Source organism: Carcharhinus amblyrhynchos, chromosome 23 (assembly GCF_965287045.1).
Source record: "Carcharhinus amblyrhynchos chromosome 23, sCarAmb.v2.hapA, whole genome shotgun sequence".
NCBI lineage: Eukaryota > Metazoa > Chordata > Chondrichthyes > Carcharhiniformes > Carcharhinidae > Carcharhinus > Carcharhinus amblyrhynchos.
The window spans coordinates 18824145-18843173 of NC_137346.1; the positions used below are offsets into that span (position 1 = coordinate 18824145).

Genomic DNA, 19029 nt, shown 5'->3' on the forward strand with positions numbered 1-19029 from the left:
GACAATTGGTCGCAGAGATCAAGGCTAGATATGGGAAAGTAAGCTTTGATTTGTGATTGCTGTTTGGGAGCCCCTCTTGAAAATGCAGTATATGTATGAACAGAATTGGATGGACTCAGTTGTGACATCCGCGAACATCCTTCTGGCTTCCATTGTATGGCTCATGGTTGCAGAATGCAGATTTATGAGAGAGATTGGTGAGTAACTGTCCCCTCAGGAACCGTGCACCACTGAGAAAGAAAGTTGGAGAGGAAATAAAAATTTTCCAAACTTCGAAAAGAAATGATCAACTATATAATTTAAAGAGACCAGTGATCACTGTTCTGTGTTGTGGATTCTATAACATAGATACTCAAACTGCCATAGTACTTATACTGCACAATACATTAAAATTTGGGGTAGAGAATTGTTATCTATACGAACAAATAATTTGCATAAAATATGGAAAGTTTATGTGCCTAGATGTGATTATGCATTAGACCCATTTAATTGATCTTTTTGTCATCGTATTTCCTTTCTTGTATTGAGTTATTTGCAAAATATGTTGTAATATCAACAGATCTTAAAAGATTTTCATGTAATTAAGGTTCAAAATGAGGAAAGTTATTGCTGTGGTATTTCAGTAAAAGGATTGAATATTTTGGGCATTGTGTTCTGGATTAGCTAACTCACTGTATAGATATGATTATTGCACTTGCATTCTTTGGGCCTCTATGAAGCAAACATGAGGAGGAAATTGCAGTTGTATTAAATGAGGTAAGATTATATTACATGAGGTGGAAGCTGCTTTTCATATTAACTAAGATTGCTGCAAAGAAAACTGTAACGATTTTTCTCTTTATTCATTCGTTGGACATGGGCGATGCTGGCCAGCATTTATTGCCTAGCTCTAATTGCCCTGGAGTGTGTTTGAGAGTCAGCCACATTGCTGTGGCTCTGCAGTCACATATAGACCAGATAAGGATGACAGCTATCCTTCCCTAAAGGACATTCGCGAATCAGATGGGTTTTTCCGACCATCAAAAATAGCTTTGTGGTCATCAGTAAATGCTTAACTCCAGATTTTTTTTATTGAATTCAAATTCCACCAGCTGCCGTGGCAGCATTTAAACCCGAGTCCCCAGAACATAAACTGAGTTTCTGGATTAATAGTCTAGCTCTAACACCATTAAGCCTCCCTAGGAAGTTTGACTGGAAAGGAGCATAGTTTATCACAGATACAGAGTAAAACACCACCGTGGTGTACACACACTAGTCCCTGCCTGGGAGTACAATTCAGCAGGCCCATCCTGGGTCTGCCTCTTAAAAGACTCAGGTAGTGAGTTCCAGCAGGGCAGGCCACTGCCTGTTACCAAGGGAACTCATACTCAACGGACCCTACAAGGAGATCAATCAGTGATTCCCCATGGACCTCTTGGGGGGTTATCACAAAAGCAAACAATGCTCTTATCTCTGTAAACCTCTTGTGAAATATTTCTGCAGAATCGTAATAAAAGTTACAGAATTTATTGAAGTATAAGAACATAAATTCTTGAATTTATTTGAAGATCTGAGAAAGCAGCATATATTCCTGTAATATTTGCTTTGGTTTTGTAATTGTCACTTTTTAGCTGGCCATTTAATGGGTAAATGAGTGACCAAGAGCCACCAAGGCATTTTTTAGTGCCACATTTTCCTGTGTGTGCACGTGCATAGGTGTAGATGGGGGAGACACCACAGAGTTATTCCAATTATTTCTTGGGAAAGCAAAAGTTAATCATGTGGTGATTTCCTTTCAAACATTCTACAGCTGTTACTTATATAGCTATATAACGCAATAAAATACCTCAAGATGCTGTGGAGTGGTGGTGGGGGCGCTAGGTGTGCTGAGGCTTGTGAGATGTCATATACAGACCATCAGGTATTCAAGAAATTCAAATGACTTGTTCGTCCACCCAGGCATTTTATTGTCTGACCTTCTGAGGGGGTAATATCATTTGATATTGTGTGTCTCCTTTTATATCAAACCAGCACACCTATTTTGGGACCAGTCTCATGGCTGCAGTTCTCAGTTTAGCTGCCCTTCAGTGCATGACCATTGGCTTTGTTTGGGGCATTCCCATGTCACCATTTGAAACCGGTGTTAAGATGTTGCTGGAAAGGATTGAATATTCTGAGCAGTGTGTTGTGGATTAGTTATATCACTCTGTCAATATGGCTCTTGCACTTGCAGTCTTTGGGCTTCTATGAGGTAAACTTGAGCGCATCCAAAACTTGTTATCTGTATCTTACATTCACTGACTTACATTGACTCCTTTTCTTGCATTCTCTTGCAGTCTGGCATGATCTTTGGTGCTCCTCCTATTCTGACACCCCCAATTTTCATTGCACCATTGATGGCTGTGCTTTCAGCTGACAAGGGCATAAGCTTTGTAATTCTTTCCCTAAACCTTCCTGTTATTCCACCTCTAGCTGTTTCTTTTTAGCTCTCGTATGTCCATGGTCAGTATCAAATTTTGGTTGAAAATCTCTCCTTTGATGCACCCAAGATACATGTTGTATTTAATCTGTAAATAATTCTGACATGGCATTAGCTTGTACCTGTTGGTCTATGCGTTATTTTGTGCTTTTTGAGAGCATGGTGAACCTAAGTATCGTGCGTACAATATCCTCCAGTGAATTAGGCTTTAATTGTTAGACTTCAACATGCTGACCGATGAACAACACTGTCTTAAGATGCAGATTTTGTGTCTTATGAGATTCTCTTTTGCTAATGGAAGCAACCTGGCTGTTAAAATAAGACTCGGGTGTTTGGTTTAAAAGCCTAACTTTTAACATCTGTATCCAGCTGTTTTTTCTGGTGCAGTTTTGCGCGGTTTCTAAATTTACTCCATCAATGTTGCTTGGTGGCAGCAGAGAGCAGGCACTGTATTTTAATACAAAAGAAAGAACACAAAAGTAAATCTAACATTGCCAAGTTAGTGACAAAAGATGAGGCAAAAAATTGCAGACCCGTGCAAGGGTGATCAAAGTAAGAAGGCTTAATTATTACCAAATGGCTGATTCTTTCATATCAGGTTATTTATTTTCTTTGATTTAATCAAACAACAGTTGATATTTATATTGTGCCTTTAACGTAATAAAACATCCTAAGGTGCTTCATAGGGACAGTATGAACAGAGCATGGCACCAAGCCCACAAGACAATATTAATCCAGGAGGAGGAAGCGGTGACATAGTGGTATTGTCACTGGACTAGTAATCCAGAGATCCAGCATAATGTTCTTGTGAATCGGGTTCGAGTCCTGCCATTGCAGATGTGAAATTTGAATTCAGTAAAAAACACCTGGAGTTAAAACTCTGGCGATGACCATTAACCCATTGCTAATTGTTGTTAAAAACTCACTTGGTTCACTAATGTCCTTTTGGGAAGGAAGCCTGGCCTGGTCTACATGTGACTCCAGACCCACAGCAGTTTGCTTGGCCATTGATTGGCCTAGCAAGCCACTCAGTCCAAGGGCTGGGCAATAAATTAGGGATGGGCAGTAAGTGCTGGCCCAGTGAGCAAAGCCCACATCCCATGTAAGATGTTTTAAGGGGTGTCTTAAAGGAGGAAGAGGAGATGAAGAGATGAGGTGGATAAATCAGGAATGTCCAATGGTCCAAAATTAGAGGAGCAGCATCACAGGAAGTCCATTGCTGGCAGTCTTCTGATTTACAACACAATTGGTTCCTGATAGCCACAGTGTAATTTGAAATGTTGTAAGTCAAAACCAATTTTCCACATGGTAGTGATGGTATGAATGGGGACGAGATTCCTGAATCAAGACTAGGAATCACTCATGGAGTGCCTGCCATAAAATGCTCTCAGATCTTGCCCTGTCAAGTTGCCAAGCCGGCCGTTGGCGTCTGTTTGTTTCTGTACAGGTTTCTCAGTTAGTGTGGGGAATATAATGAAGCCATTACTATCAGTTGTCTGAGTGCATATTAAATCCTGTACAACAAAAGCACATAAAGACAGTAAAATCACAACAGTTGCATCAAAAATTTAACAGAATGAAGTACTCATGTCCAACCTAATGAGGATGGTTTGACCTGTCCAGTCATACAGATAGGCAGCATAGAATGTCAGTTTGCATGTATTGTTCATGCTGGCGTGGTGTCATAAAGTTGAAACCAGGGTTGTAAAGTCGAAACGGAGTGCCGGTTTATAAATATTGTAAGTGTTGTTCATTCTAACCTGAATGTCAGAGTCGAGGACTGCCTGTATTTGCTTTGAAACTTCGAAGCAGGCTCTGGAGTAAGAAACTTCATAGTATTTGGGTGAAGTTGAAAATGAATGCCAACATTATAGCAATCAAATTATTTCAACCAAAATCATACTCCCCAGAGATTGGGGAAGTGATCTTTAATGGTCAGAGAGGCGCCTGCCACTGCATGAAAATCTTCCCCCACATGTCTCCCTTAAACCTTCCCCGCCCTCACCTTGAACCTGTGCACCCAATTGATGAGACTTGATCGAAATTCAATCATTAACTGCTGGGAACTGCTGTGATTTTGTAGAGTAATAATCTGTCACTGCTAATTTTAACAGCCGTTTGCAATAATTTTTTTTCTCTCCTCACAGATATGGGTTAATTTTTCCCAAGAAGGCAAAGAATACTGTGGCATTGTCGAAACACTCTATTTTCGATGATTCAGATGACGAGGTAAGTTAGATGATTTGTACAGATGATGTCACGTTACCTATTGATTGACCCGCTACATGATGCATCATGTTCAAATCATTACAAACTAAACAAAGTTGTTGAAATATTGCTGTTTCTGAGCTTGGAATCATGAGTATTAATTTTGGAGATTGTTGTGAAAAAGTGAGAGCATTTGGACATTTGTAGACGTCCTTTGCAGCTTGTGCTTAGAAGGAAAGGCAGCAGTCATTTTCCTGCAGTTAATCCTGATGGGTTTGCGGGAAGTGGTCTTATCATCCCTCAGCAACTTTGAATCAAGACATCAGCACATAATAATATTTTAGCATCATTAAAGAGGTACCGTAGTAGCAAAGCAGACATTTCTTAGTACATATGCTAATTCAGAGAAAGTAGCAAATTCAGCTTTTCAGTGTGGTGTTTAAAAGGTAAGAAAATAATGGACTAAAATCGACATTGGGTCCAGATCAGGTTACACGTTGATTTTAAAATTCTCATTTTTCTTTTTCTAAATCCCTCCACGACCCTCCCTTTCCTGTAATCACTATAATCTGTAATCTCCTCTCGCCCCAAAACCTGCCAAGATATCTGCACTCTACTAATTCTGACTTCTTGAGGACTTCCAATTTTAATCACACTGCCATTAGAATTATAGAATTCCTACAGTGAAGAAGGAAGCCAGCCGGCCCATCGAGTCTGCACCAACTCTCTGACAGAGCATCTTACCCAGGCCCCACTGTCCTACCTTATCCCTGTAACCCTGCGCATTTACCATGGCATTTACCATTGGACACTTGAGGGGGAATTTTAGCACAGCCAATCCACTTAACTTGCACAGCTTTGGATTGTGGGAGGAAACCCACACAGAGTCGGGGAGAATGTGCAAACTCCATAGTCACCCAAGGCTGGAAACAAACCCAGGTCCCTGGCGCTGCGAGGCAGCAGTGCTAACCATTGTGCCACCGTGCAGCCCTTATTGGTGGCCATGTCTTCAGTTGCCTAGGTCCCAAGCCCTGAATTCCCTTCCTGAAACACTTTGCCTCTTTTTTTTTCCTACTTTCAGTTTCCTTGAAACCTATATCATTTACCAAGCTTTTGGTTATCTGGCCTAATACTTTCTTATATGGGTCAGTGTCTAATTTTGCTTCATGACCCTCCTGTACAGGCAACACCTTGACACATTTTATAAAGTTAAAAGCGTAATATAAATATCATTTGTTTGGAAAGGACTTTTGAAATTGTGTGTAACCTATTCTTCAGCAAGCTTCTCACAGCCATTGAAACCATAAATAAATTGATTAACATTATTCCTGCCAGTTGGTTCTGGTTTTGTCTACATACTCTACTTATTCTACTTATTCCTTCTGTTCTTGCTGAGGGACAATGTTGTGGGCTCCAGGGATATATCTTTTTTCCACTCTGAGTGCTGAGGCCACTTGCAGAATCAACACTGTCAAAACAATGATGTCCTTTTTGGCTGTGGCTCAGCTAATCTTTGGCTGGATTTATTGTATAAGCACATTGACCATCACCCCAAACAAATATTTCATCTAAACTTTTATTTTAAAAAAAAGTATCCAATCTCTCTCAGTAATAATATAATCTTTTAAGACTTCAATTAGCCCCCTTTAATTGGTGCCATAATTTCTATAAAATGGTAGATTATTTAGAATTAATAAAATGGTGATAACATTTAAACTTGGAATCATAGAATCCTTATAGTGCTGAAGAGGCCATTCCTGCCCATCGAACCTGCATCAACTCTCTCTAAAAAGAATATCTTATTCAGACCCTCTCCCCAGCCCTACCCCACACATTTCTCATGGCTATTTTAACCTAACCTACAGTTCTTGGGAAACTAAGGGGCAATTTGGCATCGCTAAATCATCTAACCTGCACATCTTTGGACTGTGGGAGGAAACCCACACAGATGCGGGGAGAACGTGCTGACTCCATGCAGAGAGTCACCCAAGGTGGGCCCTTGAGCCTGTGAGGCAGCAGTGCTAACCACTGTGCCGCCCTTCCTGCATCCTTACCGATTTTTCTATTCCCTTTTCTAAATAAACATGCAGTCAAGCAAGGGTTAGCGGAGCAAGAGGAGGCCATTTAATACATGGTCTTCAAAATCCTTATGTGGATATGTCAGCGTTGGACTGGGGTAAACAGGTGAAGAAGAGGGAAACCTCGAAAGCTAGTGAGTTTACTATCAAATAAATCGGTTGGACTTAAACCTGGTGTTGTCAGACTTTTTACTGTGTTCAAAATCCTTTCCAACCTTTTTCAATAACAATCCAATACAAAGTGGGAAAAATAGCATTTCATAAATAAGCTAAACCAAATATTTGCTACTGTTAACATTTTTCTATAGAACTGTTTACTTCTCATTGGAGCCAAGTCCTAGCATTTGGAAAAGCATTATTGAATCAATTTCAACAAGCAAACTAATAATTTGTATGCAAGCATAATAAGAAAAAATCTTTTTATTGTGATGAATCTTGAAGCAGACCAAAGTACCCGAAAAAGCAATAAAGTGTTGCCTTTGTTTTGATTGTATCTCGAGGAGATAAGATGTGTATTTTTCCGGCAAAAATAATTTCATTAGTTTAGTAATAATTTGTGAATGATGTAGATAAGTAAGATCATAGCAGGTAGGGAATTTCATTTCCTGTGAGGTATGAAGCCCCTTGTCAGTTTTGCTATTCAAAGCTGGCTCTAAGTGTTCAGCAGAAACTTCACTGTACGCTTTGCTGTGGGGGAAGGAAATGAAAGGGAGGATTGAAGATGAAATAGATTTAGTGTAAAATTTGAACACCAGGTATTAAACTTTAAAAAACACAATTTGTATTGTGCCGGGGAATGGCAGTGGAATATTCTGCATTACAACATGCGGCAGAGGATTCATGATAAACATGGCTGAAACTGCAGAGAATTACATATGGTATTCTTCCCAACTCTCTGTCTCATTTCTGTCTCCCATCTCTCTGTCTGACTCTCTCTGTGTCTCTCTGTCTGTCTGTCTCTCTCTCTCTCTCTCTCTCTCTCTGTGTCTCTCTCTCTCTCTCTATCCCTCTTTCGCCTTTCTCTCTCTCTCTTTGACTCTCTTGTGTCTGTCTTTCTCACTCTGCCTTTCTCTCTCTCTCTGCCTTTCTCTCTCTCTCTCTGCCTTTCTCTCTCTCTCTCTGCCTTTCTCTCTCTCTCTCTGCCTTTCTCTCTCTCTCTCTCTCTGCCTTTTTTCTCTGTCTCTCTCTCTGCCTTTTTTCTCTGTCTCTCTCTCTCTCCCTGTGTGTGTCTCCCTCCCTGTGTGTGTCTCCCTCCCTGTGTGTGTCTCCCTCCCTGTGTGTGTCTCCCTCCCTGTGTGTGTGTGTCTCTCTCTCTCTCTCTGTCTCTCTCTCTATCCCTCTTTCTGTGTCTCTGTCTTTCTCTCTCTCTCTTTGTCTTTTTCTCTCTCCTTTGTCTCTCCCTTTCTCTCTCGCTTTGTCTCTCCCTCTCTCTCTCACGTTGTGTGCCTCTGTCTTTAGATGTGTAATATGTATATTTGCTGTTTTTCAAAATAAATCCTTCAATGTGCTAGTCAGCCTCTGGCTCCTTTGCTATCTTGTATTTTTGTTTTAAGAACCTTTGACAAGTGGAGTATCAGTATTTTTCCAGATGGGTGAAGTGAAAAGCTCTCTATTATTATAACAATATTAAAAAAAAACTTAGATTACCAGTGCTTCGAAGCAGAACATTTAATAAAGGTTTGATTATATCTCACAGGCATCTAGCAAAACAGGAAATATCTGTCAGTCACTGGGTTTGGGAAATGATTGTAATAAATTGCTGATGTGGTTGAACTTACATTTTTACTTTTTTTGCTATCCTTATTAAAAGGGCAAAGTGAATTGTAGAATTTATTCTGAGCTTTAGCTTTAAACACATGGTTGATTGCTTTCTTCATTATTTTCTGCAGTAAATTGCTTACTAATTTCCTCATTATTCCCTGAACTATTATTTTCTCTTAAAAAAAATTGATCCTGACTTCTGTTCTTGCTGAGATACAATTTTGTGGGCTCTAGTACCAGTTGGCACTCCTCCCTTACAGCGCCAGGGACCTGGATTCAATTCCTGACTTGGGTCACTGTCTGTGCGGAGCCTGCACGTTCTCCCCATGTCTGCCAGGTACTCCGCTTTCCTCCCACAGTCTGAAAGACATGCTGGTTAGGTGCATTGGCCATGCTAAATTCTTCCACAGTGTACCCGAACGGGTGCTGGAGTGTGGCAACAGCAGATTTTCACAGTAACTTCATTGCAGTGTTACTGTAAGCCTACTTGTGCCACTAATAAGTAAACTTTAAACTTAGACTATATTTGAAATAATAACGCACAGTTAAGCACCACTTCAGCTCATGGGGCTTGAAGTGAAGTTAGCTTATAGACATTCTGTATGAGCCTCAAGCATGTGTATACTGTATTATATGAGTGACTGCTCAGTACCTGGAGCCAACAGCACAGTACAGTGTTCAGTGTAAGCTGCTGTGGGGTTTCACAAAACTGTCATTGGTTTGCTTTAGTGGAACAGTTATTGCAAAGCACGTGTTAGAAGCCCATTGGAGTTTGTTAGGAAATAGATATAGATTTAAGTTTTTTAAAATTATGTGTTGGAAAGTGCAGTTTCAGTTTTGAGATTCTGTGAAATGTAGCAGAGAGGTCTCTAAGTACTGTTTATAGGCATTTTTAATAAGGTGTTACCCACTCTAGAAGTGAAAGGCTGTGTTACTAGGTAGTTCAGGGAAGTTTAAAAAAATGCATGTTGACAAGAACTGTGCTGCTGCTTAGTTACAGGAGACCAGAGAGTCTCAGAGGGACACAAGGTGGCCTTGAAGAAAGCACCATTCCACAAAAAGTGCCCGAATGGTCAGGGAAGGAAAGGGACAGGTGGAAAGTCCCAAGGGAGTAGGGCAGGAAGTTCCCTGGACAGCAGCTAAGTCAAGGAACAAGGACAGGGATCGAAAATGGCTCCTGTTCAGTGATGTTACAGTTGGGAATAGAGCGGAACACTCAGAAATGGAAAGTAAAATGCAAGAGTCAGACTGAAAGCAAAATAGGCTTACAGAAAGCCAGAAAATACGAAGAGATGGCCATATGTGGGTGATTGACAATTACGAGGCAGTGGTGTTCTGTTGGCACAGCTGAGTTATGAGAGAGTGTGTGGAAGGTGAAGCTTGAATGCATGTGAATCCAGTTTCCATGTGACCAGTTGGCTCTCGGCATGGCGAGCAGCAGGTGGAAGTTGAAAGATCCTGGAAGTTGTTTGGGTGGTCACTATCACTTGGTTCCAGAGTGTGGTATGATTGACCACAGTTTGCCTATTAATACCTGGGCGGTATATTTATTGTGAACATTAGCACATAAGATAGAATAAATCCTTACAAGTCTGTATATGTCTGCAAACGTATACTTGTGGATGAAAGAATAGTTTGCTGTAGTTCACTCACTGCTGGAGTTCCTCTGGGGCCCAACTATCTTCAGCTGCTTTATCAATGTTTTTCCTTCCGTCATAAAGTCAGAAATGGGGATGTTTGCTGATGACTGCACAATGTTCAGCACCGTTTGTGACTCCTCAGATACTATAGAAGTCCATGTCCAAATGCAGCTAGACCTGGACACCCAGAGGAAATCCCTGCAAACACGGGAAGAACATGCAGACTCTGGACAGACAGACCCAAGCTGGGAATCAGACCCAGGTTCCTGGCACTGTGAGACAGCAGTGCTAACCACTGTCACCATGCAGCTTGGAGCATCTCTCCCATCTTTACAATCCTGAAATGACTCATGGTGTGACCAGGTCAGATATAGATTCTGGTGGACCAAGGGCTGATAAAATAGCATTCATATTCCTGGCAAGGTTATCAGTGCAAATTAAGTTGCCCTTTGACCATTTGTACATCTATTGCCTGTTCCCAATGATTGTGACGTGCTGTGGTATAAGTCATGGAGAGTGGGCCACCCCAATATGTGTTTAGCAGTATGAAGATTTAGTAATATTGCATCCTGGAAAAATTGAATCTACATTCAATTAATTTTTAGTAAACTGGTTCTCCTTTTTAAGTTGCATACCTTTTTGAAGCATGCTGTACAAGTGATTTGGTAAATCACTGTTACACAATTTTGATGGATAGCACATTTAAAATTGATGCACTTCACATCATAGCCCAGAACAAAATACAAAGCTGCAATGTTAGTGTACAAATGCTCAATGTATTCGTAAGAAGCTAATGTTTTTAAGAGGCATTTATCAGTTCTAATAATTTCTTACTAACATTTCAAGCATTATGTTAATGTCATGCAGCACAATGCTTGGACTCCTGTTTCTGTGTCTAATGGCTATCACTTAGTTCTATAACACATTTTTAATTTGAATATTGATGTGTCTCCATTGGATAGATTAATGTCCATTTTTTTAAAATGTTGCTTCGTCATTAATCTTAAGACAAATTATTCCACATAATAAGTTTGAGTTGATGCTTTGATTCTCTGCTTGCAGACCTCAGTCAATGAGAGCCTTCAGAAGGAGTCGCAAAAGAAAAAAATGATGAAGCAGGTATGTTTCTGTTTAAACTTTTCAAGCTGTCATTTTTAACTTACAAGAAAATAACACATCCACATTCACTTCAATTGAATCCAGCCAGGATGAATTCAAATTATTTCAGTAAATACCACAGTGAAACCTCAACATGACTGGTGTATAATTATTGCAGAAAGTCAAATATTATGCAAGGAAATGTTTTCTTGAGTTTCATGTGCGGTTATATTGAATGTTCCAGTCTCCTCAGCTGAGAAGATGTAACATGAAGAGAAATACTCCAGAATAAAAGAGAAATAAAAAACATGTTAACCCATATTTGAATCTGCAGCTGTTTGTAGGAATTTACTTACACAATTCAGTTGGCTCTGTACTGCACCCACATTCATTTGAGAAATGGAGCAGTCAAATGATCTTTTCTTTAAAGTGCTACTTGTGAAATCTGCCAACAGGTTCCCTATCACTGACTACTGCCAGCCTATCTTCACTGGTTAATATATACATTGGGATTTCTACTGTCGCCCACGCTATAAGATTGGCCTTATCGGCAACTGTGTAAATACAGTCTGAGCCACTTGATCACTGTGCAAGCTTGACACTGAAATAGGGCGCATCAAAGCACTCAAATGGCTACACTGCTCGCTGTATATCACACAGCAGCCTATGGCTGCCACTTGCGGTCCTGAAAAGTGCTCAGTCTATCTTCTCGGATTGCCCTGGAAAAATAAAGTGTCTCAAAAGTTTAAGCAACAGGCGAAGCTAGCTGTTTCATACTGCTACTATGCAGTAGCAACACAAGTAGTATTTGCCACTAGCAGGATGCTGCTATCAAACCAAAGAGATGTTTTGCCAAACACGTAATTGAGTAATGCAGTATGTGAATTTCAGTGCCAGTGTGATGCCAGACATCTCAGCCATACATGCCAATGACTAAGGGGTCGTACCAAACAACATATTTCTTTGACTACTTGCAACAGGTAAAGTGTTGACTGTCCCAACCAGCCTGTGCTGGCAAAACTGAAAACATTAGATATGATTCTGCGATTGGACAGCACTTGCTCAGCAATCCTGATTGTGCTAAGAATTACACCTAGTGGCTCACTAATCTGTGCTAGAAGTTACATATATTCACATATATGGCCTTGTCCTTTTCAGACAGAGCATATCCATGCATTGCACCTTTCAACTAAACAAAAGCTCAGGTAACAGCCATTCCCTGGTTCGTTCCCCAATGCCTTGACCAATCAAGAGCCAACCTGCGTGGTTTGAATTGAAACAAAGGCTTGGTGATTAAGTGTTCACTGATGCATTCTCCATGGTAATGCTTCTACCAATCAAAGCCCACTTGCTAACTAACCAAGTATAAATTGTTGCTCCCTTTACAATTGGTATTCTTGTGAATCTGTACTGATGAGTTCAAGACAAAAAAGTTTGACAGTGAACCTTTTTTCAGCAATACTCAAGTTCTGTGCTACTAACAAATAGTTTGATATTTAGATAGATGACTTGAAATGTCTCATTGAAGTATTAAGATAAATCACAACGTGGCCTCAATGGATTTAACATATTTGCTGAAGTTACATCACATGGCTATGCCCACTAACACTAAATATTTTTGATTTAGACACCTATTTATGATTGAAAACTGGATTTGTATTTTAAGTGACCAAGTATGGCTTACTGGGAACTCTCTTCCCACTATTCAGAACCTGAGCACACATTTTGCCATTCTATATCAAGCACGTTTACAAATAAAATCTTAGTTCAACTTTTTCAAGATATCCTGTATGAAGATTGCTGAAGATTGAGTTACCATCAGTATTGACTAATGAGGGAAAAAAAGATGAGGCCTTCAATCAGTAGATCTGGAGGGAAAGTCCAGTTGCAACTGGACATTAAATATTTGACCTGTGTGGGACACGCTGATTTGATTCAGTCATTTCAGATGATCAGAGTACATGTACTGTGGACATCCATAAAAATGGTTTTGCCTGTGTGGTGCCTTCTATGTTCATTATTTCCCAATTTATTGCATGGATAACTAGTCCAACAAGTGATTCTGTCATTGCTAAACAAAGAAGGGAATAACTTCTTTATATAATGCCTTATCATTCATAACATCTCAAAACTATTTCCATCAAATGAGTTACTTTAAGGAGTCAAATGCTACAATTACCTGAAGTTGCATTTTTATAACATCTTTCACAACTCCAAGTTATGGAGGATTTTGCAGCCGGCAAATTACATTTTGAGTTTTAGGGTTTTTTTGTAGACGTGTCAATCATAACAGGCGGTGGTGGTTTAAATATGAATTTTGGCTAGGATGTCAGACAAACATATTTTTTATATCACTAAGATTTCTTAATATCCAATTGAACCATCAGAATGGTCTCTTGGATTAATGCCTAAACTTACCCAAAGAACTATCCATTTGTTCAGTAACAAATTTTGATTTCTGGTGCATTATCCTGCCTTACACAACTCAATTGGCTCCATCCTGCCTTATCCAACACAGTTGACTACATCATTCTTTCCCAATAACCTTACTCTATTTCCAGCTTGTTTGGGCTGCTGGATCTGACTTCATTCTTTACTAAGTTATTTCATGGCTTTCCCCTCCCTATTTGTGTTGTCATGCAAGTGTCTCTTTTTCTAGACTCGCCCTCTTCTCTCTCTCTCGCCCTCTTCTCTCTCTCTCTCACCCTCTTCTCTCTTTCTCTCTCTCACCCTCTTCTCTCTTTCTCTCTCTCACCCTCTTCTCTCTTTCTCTCTCTCGCCCTCTTCTCTCTCTCTCTCTCTCTCTCTCGCCCTCTTCTCTCTCTCTCTCTCGCCCTCTTCTCTCTCTCTCTCTCGCCCTCTTCTCTCTCTCTCTCTCGCCCTCTTCTCTCTCTCTCTCTCTCGCCCTCTTCTCTCTCTCTCTCTCGCCCTCTTCTCTCTTTCTCTCTCTCGCCCTCTTCTCTCTTTCTCTCTCTCACCCTCTTCTCTCTTTCTCTCTCTCGCCCTCTTCTCTCTCTCTCTCTCTCTCTCGCCCTCTTCTCTCTCTCTCTCTCGCCCTCTTCTCTCTCTCTCTCGCCCTCTTCTCTCTCTCTCTCTCTCTCTCTCTCGCCCTCTTCTCTCTCTCTCTCTCTCTCTCTCTCGCCCTCTTCTCTCTCTCTCTCTCTCTCTCTCGCCCTCTTCTCTCTCTCTCTCTCTCGCCCTCTTCTCTCTCTCTCTCTCGCCCTCTTCTCTCTCTCTCTCGCCCTCTTCTCTCTCTCTCTCTCTCTCGCCCTCTTCTCTCTCTCTCTCTCTCTCGCCCTCTTCTCTCTCTCTCTCTCGCCCTCTTCTCTCTCTCTCTCTCGCCCTCTTCTCTCTCTCTCTCTCGCCCTCTTCTCTTTCTCTCTCTCGCCCTCTTCTCTCTCTCGCCCTCTTCTCTCTCTCTCTCTCTCTCGCCCTCTTCTCTCTCTCTCTCTCGCCCTCTTCTCTTTCTCTCTCTCTCGCCCTCTTCTCTCTCTCTCTCTCGCCCTCTTCTCTCTCTCTCTCGCCCTCTTCTCTCTCTCTCTCTCTCTCGCCCTCTTCTCTCTCTCTCTCTCTCGCCCTCTTCTCTCTCTCTCTCTCTCGCCCTCTTCTCTCTCTCTCTCTCTCGCCCTCTTCTCTTTCTCTCTCTCTCGCCCTCTTCTCTTTCTCTCTCTCGCCCTCTTCTCTCTTTCTCTCTCTCGCCCTCTTCTCTCTCTCTCTCTCGCCCTCTTCTCTCTCTCTCTCTCGCCCTCTTCTCTCTTTCTCTCTCTCGCCCTCTTCTCTCTCTCTCTCTCTCTCTCTCTCTCTCTCTCTCGCCCTCTTCTCTCTTTCTCTCTCTTGCCCTCTTCTCTCTCTCTCTCTCTGCCCTCTTCTCTCTTTCTCTCTCTCGCCCTCTTCTCTTTCTCTCTCTCGCCCTCTTCTCTCTTTCTCTCTCTCGCCCTCTTCTCTCTTTCTCTCTCTCGCCCTCTTCTCTCTCTCTCTCTCTCTCGCCCTCCTCTCTCTCGCCCTCTTCTCTCTCTCGCCCTCCTCTCCCCTTCAAACATGTTAACGTTTTCTTTGGTTCTGTGTTCATCTTTTGGGTGATGTCTCTCAATTGCTTTGTACTATTTCTGCATTTATGTAATGTAAATACTTGTAGTACTGGTTAAGTTTTACACTTTTTCTGTTGTATGAAAGAAGTTGCCACTTACAATTAACTGCTAGATCCCAAATTTTGAGCGTTTGATCAATATCTGGTAAATGTTTGTGTGTTAGACTAAGTTGGAAATACAGAAGGCACTGGAGGAAGATGCCACAGTCTATGAATATGACAGTGTTTATGACGACCTGCAACAGAAAAAATTGGAGAGCAGCACAAAGTTATTGTCTGGCACAAATAAACAGGTAAATGTGCTAATTGTGAAATAATCTTTTTGTCAGCTGAGCTGCCCTCCTTTTATTTAAATAAAAAATCCTATCCCTTGCTCAATGCCCCACTCCCTTTTGTTGAGACTTTTCATGCCAGTGGCCATCTCCGGTACAGGAACAAACACTATGAATAACATATCAGATGATGCAGCAAATTAAATTGCAGTGCTGCACGCTCTCATTTTATCCTGCTGAGTGTTCTAGTGTTTGAAACTGAAATCCAAATAAAGAAGGTGCTGAATGTCTGAAATAAAAACAGAAAATATTGGAAATGTGCAGCAAGAAGAAGTCTCACAACATCAGGTTAAAGTCCAACAAGTTTATTTGGTAGCAAAATCCACTTGCTTTCTGAGCACTGTCCCGTCATCAGGTAAGGAGCAGCGCCCCGAAAGCTAGTGGATTTTGCTACCAAATAAACCTGTTGGACTTTAACCTGGTGTTGTGAGACTTCTTACTGTGTTTACCCCAGTCTAACGTCAGCATCTCCACACCACAAAATGCAGCATATCAGGCAACATCTGTGGAGAGGGAAACAAAGTTAATGGGTTGGATTCTGTTGGGCCGACAGGGGTCTCACCCACTGGTTGGAGCACCGGTGGAAAACCCCACAGTTAGATGGGGGAGGCCTGACAGAATTAAATGCCCTTCTGGCACTTTAAGGGGCCACTATCTACGTTTGCCATTTGGGCCCATCGAGCCTGCACCAACAACAATCCCACCCAGGCCCTATTCCCATAACCTCACGTTTTTATGCTGCTAATCCCTCTGACACGAAGGGGCAATTTCAGTATGGCCAATCAACCTAACCCGCACATCTTTGGACTGTGGGAGGAAAACCGGAGCACCTGGAGGAAACTCACGCAGACATGGGAGAATGTGCAAACTCCACACAGCCAGTGACCTGAAGCTGGAATCAAACCCAGGTCCTGGCACTGTGAGGCAGCAATGCCAATCACTGTGCCACCATGCCATCTACATAGAAGTTATCGATCTAAAGCATTAACTCTGTGTTCTCTTCACAAATTCTTTTGACATGCTGTGTATTTCCAGCACCCCTATCACCTAATGTTTGCTCCTGGAGCTGAAGGCTTGAGGATTGCCTGTATATGAACCCGTATCCCAGCGTGCCACTAAACTGTTGTGCTACCAGGCAGATTATTAATTTCTAATCAAAAGCATTTTGCAAATATTTTTAATTGATGAATAATTGAATATTTATTATTATTTAGAGTGTGCATAGTCACAGCCAAACAATAGCTTTGTCAGTGGCTGGATAGAGATCTTTAAACCCATTGCACCATTGAACCATTGAATCCCTACAGTGCAGAAAGAGGCCAATCAACCATCAAGTCTGCACTGACTCTCTGAAAGAGCACCCCACTAAAGCCCTCTCCCTGTAACACTGCACATTTAGAGTTAAATGTGGCTAATCCACCTAACCTACACATTTTTGGCCACGTAAAATTGCCCATTAGTGTTCAATCAGTCTAACCTGCACATCTTTTCCCTGTGGGAGGAAACCAGACTCCCGAAGGAAACCCATGCTGATGTGGGGAAAACTCCACACACGGTCGCCCAAGGCTGGAATTGAACCCGGGTCCCTGGTGCTGTGAGGCAGCAGTGTTGACCAATCTGCCACCGTGCCATCCTTTCAAGTTTAGTTAGTGCATGCTCCTCGATGATGTGAGCCATTGTTTGGACTGCACCGCAGCTGTAATCGATCTTAACCCCACTGATGTCAGGTGGTTGCACAGAGGCCTTGGTTTAAAAGAACCCACAGTTACCAAGGGAGATCAAAGCTGACTAGATGAGCAATGGGCTGTAAATAAGAGCGTCATTTATGATGATGTTTTTTCCCACCATAGGTCCTTACCTGTTCCTCCTTGACATGGTGGCTTTAATCACGTGGGGTGGCATGAGGGCTGATGAATGATAGACTGGAAGCCCACACAAGCTTTCATAATAAAGAGGTGTTTTAAATATGGAATATGTTAGAAATAAAAAAGGTTGAATAGTGACTAAAGCTTCTGGTATATTACAATTATTTGATAATTATTTAATTTTGGGTGTTCATAAAGATAGACATTACTCATAGAAAAATGACAATGCAAATATATTTATTAAGGTATGAAATTTTTATTACTCCCCAAAGATGTTCCTTTCATAGCTAATGAGTTTTTTTAAGCACTTGAAATTTGTATTCAAATTGAAGCTTGTTTATTAATAGTTTAACAGATCCTTTTTTCCTTTTTGTCCATTCACTCAATTAAAATAAATGTTATTTTTGCATAATTGACCTTTAAAATAATCTTAAAGCATTTGGCTGAGATTTTTCTATTGTAATGTCAATGCTGACCCATCTAAAATTAATGGGGTACAACCAACAGTCTAAAGTCTATAGGTTTATAGGATGCCTAAAAGCAAAAGAGAAATAACATGCTCTCAAACCTGAGTGAGAAAATGGACATTTTCTGGGTAATAATTTCAAACATTTCTGCAGTCTGCAGAAGCAACAAGATTTTGGGGAAATTATTCTTGAATTTGTCAGTGATAAAAGATCATGCTGGAGACTATTAACTGTATTCATATAAAGATCATAATTGGGGTAATTTAGCAAGGATGCAGTCACGGGTCACAAATCTTTACTTTGAGTATTATCCTTTCCATAAGAATATCCATTATAGAATGTAAGAGATAATGTAATCTGAAATGGGGACCTCTTCCACTTGCCTATCTTTTCACAGTAGGAAGAAATGTCAGAGTCCTTCTTTTCTGGAATTGCTGTGAGAAATTATACATCTTCATTAGGGAATCTGGGTAATAATGATTCTGCTAAACTATGAATAGTTTATGATACTTGCATCGCATGTGGTCAGTTGGAAAACTGGACTTCAGGAGTCTAGTAACTTAAAAGCCTTTTCTCATTCCGTTCTTTGTGGTGTATATTTATATCAGTAAGTTTGCAAACTGATTTTAGTTAAAGACTAAGCTGTTGGTTTCTTCCTCCCCCCTCCCCCCAAATACCTTTGAAGCCCAAGTACATCGAGAACCTACTGAAAGCTGTAAAGGAGCGCAAAAAGGAACAAGACAGAAGGATGGAACGAAAAATCCAGAAGGAAAGAGAGGCTGAAGGAGAGAAGTATATAGACAAAGATGCATTCGTCACTTCTGCCTATAAAAAGAAGCTCCAACAGCAAGCTGAAGAGAAAGAGCAAGAACGCAGAGAAGCAGAAAGAGAGGGTGAGCTAACCTGTACCTGTGCAGAGATAATGCACAGAAACCTTGAACTCAGCTGTAATAATCTGGGTAATTTCAAGCAGCAGGATGTAACCAGAATTCAAAGCACATTCAAGATCGCATTTTGTCTTGAGTAGGAATGTCA

General features: G+C 41.1%; 1 protein-coding gene across 1 annotated transcript in view; it reads left to right on the forward strand.

Annotated features, from left to right (window-relative positions):
• Positions 1–19029, forward strand: part of nsrp1 (nuclear speckle splicing regulatory protein 1) — a 37693-nt gene that overhangs the window by 9377 nt on the left and 9287 nt on the right. Inside the window, exons 2-5 of the mRNA XM_080210828.1 lie at positions 4606–4687; positions 11208–11264; positions 15495–15623; positions 18680–18887. Coding sequence (XP_080066954.1) covers positions 4606–4687; positions 11208–11264; positions 15495–15623; positions 18680–18887 — 476 coding nt within the window. The remainder of the gene's footprint in view (positions 1–4605; positions 4688–11207; positions 11265–15494; positions 15624–18679; positions 18888–19029) is intronic.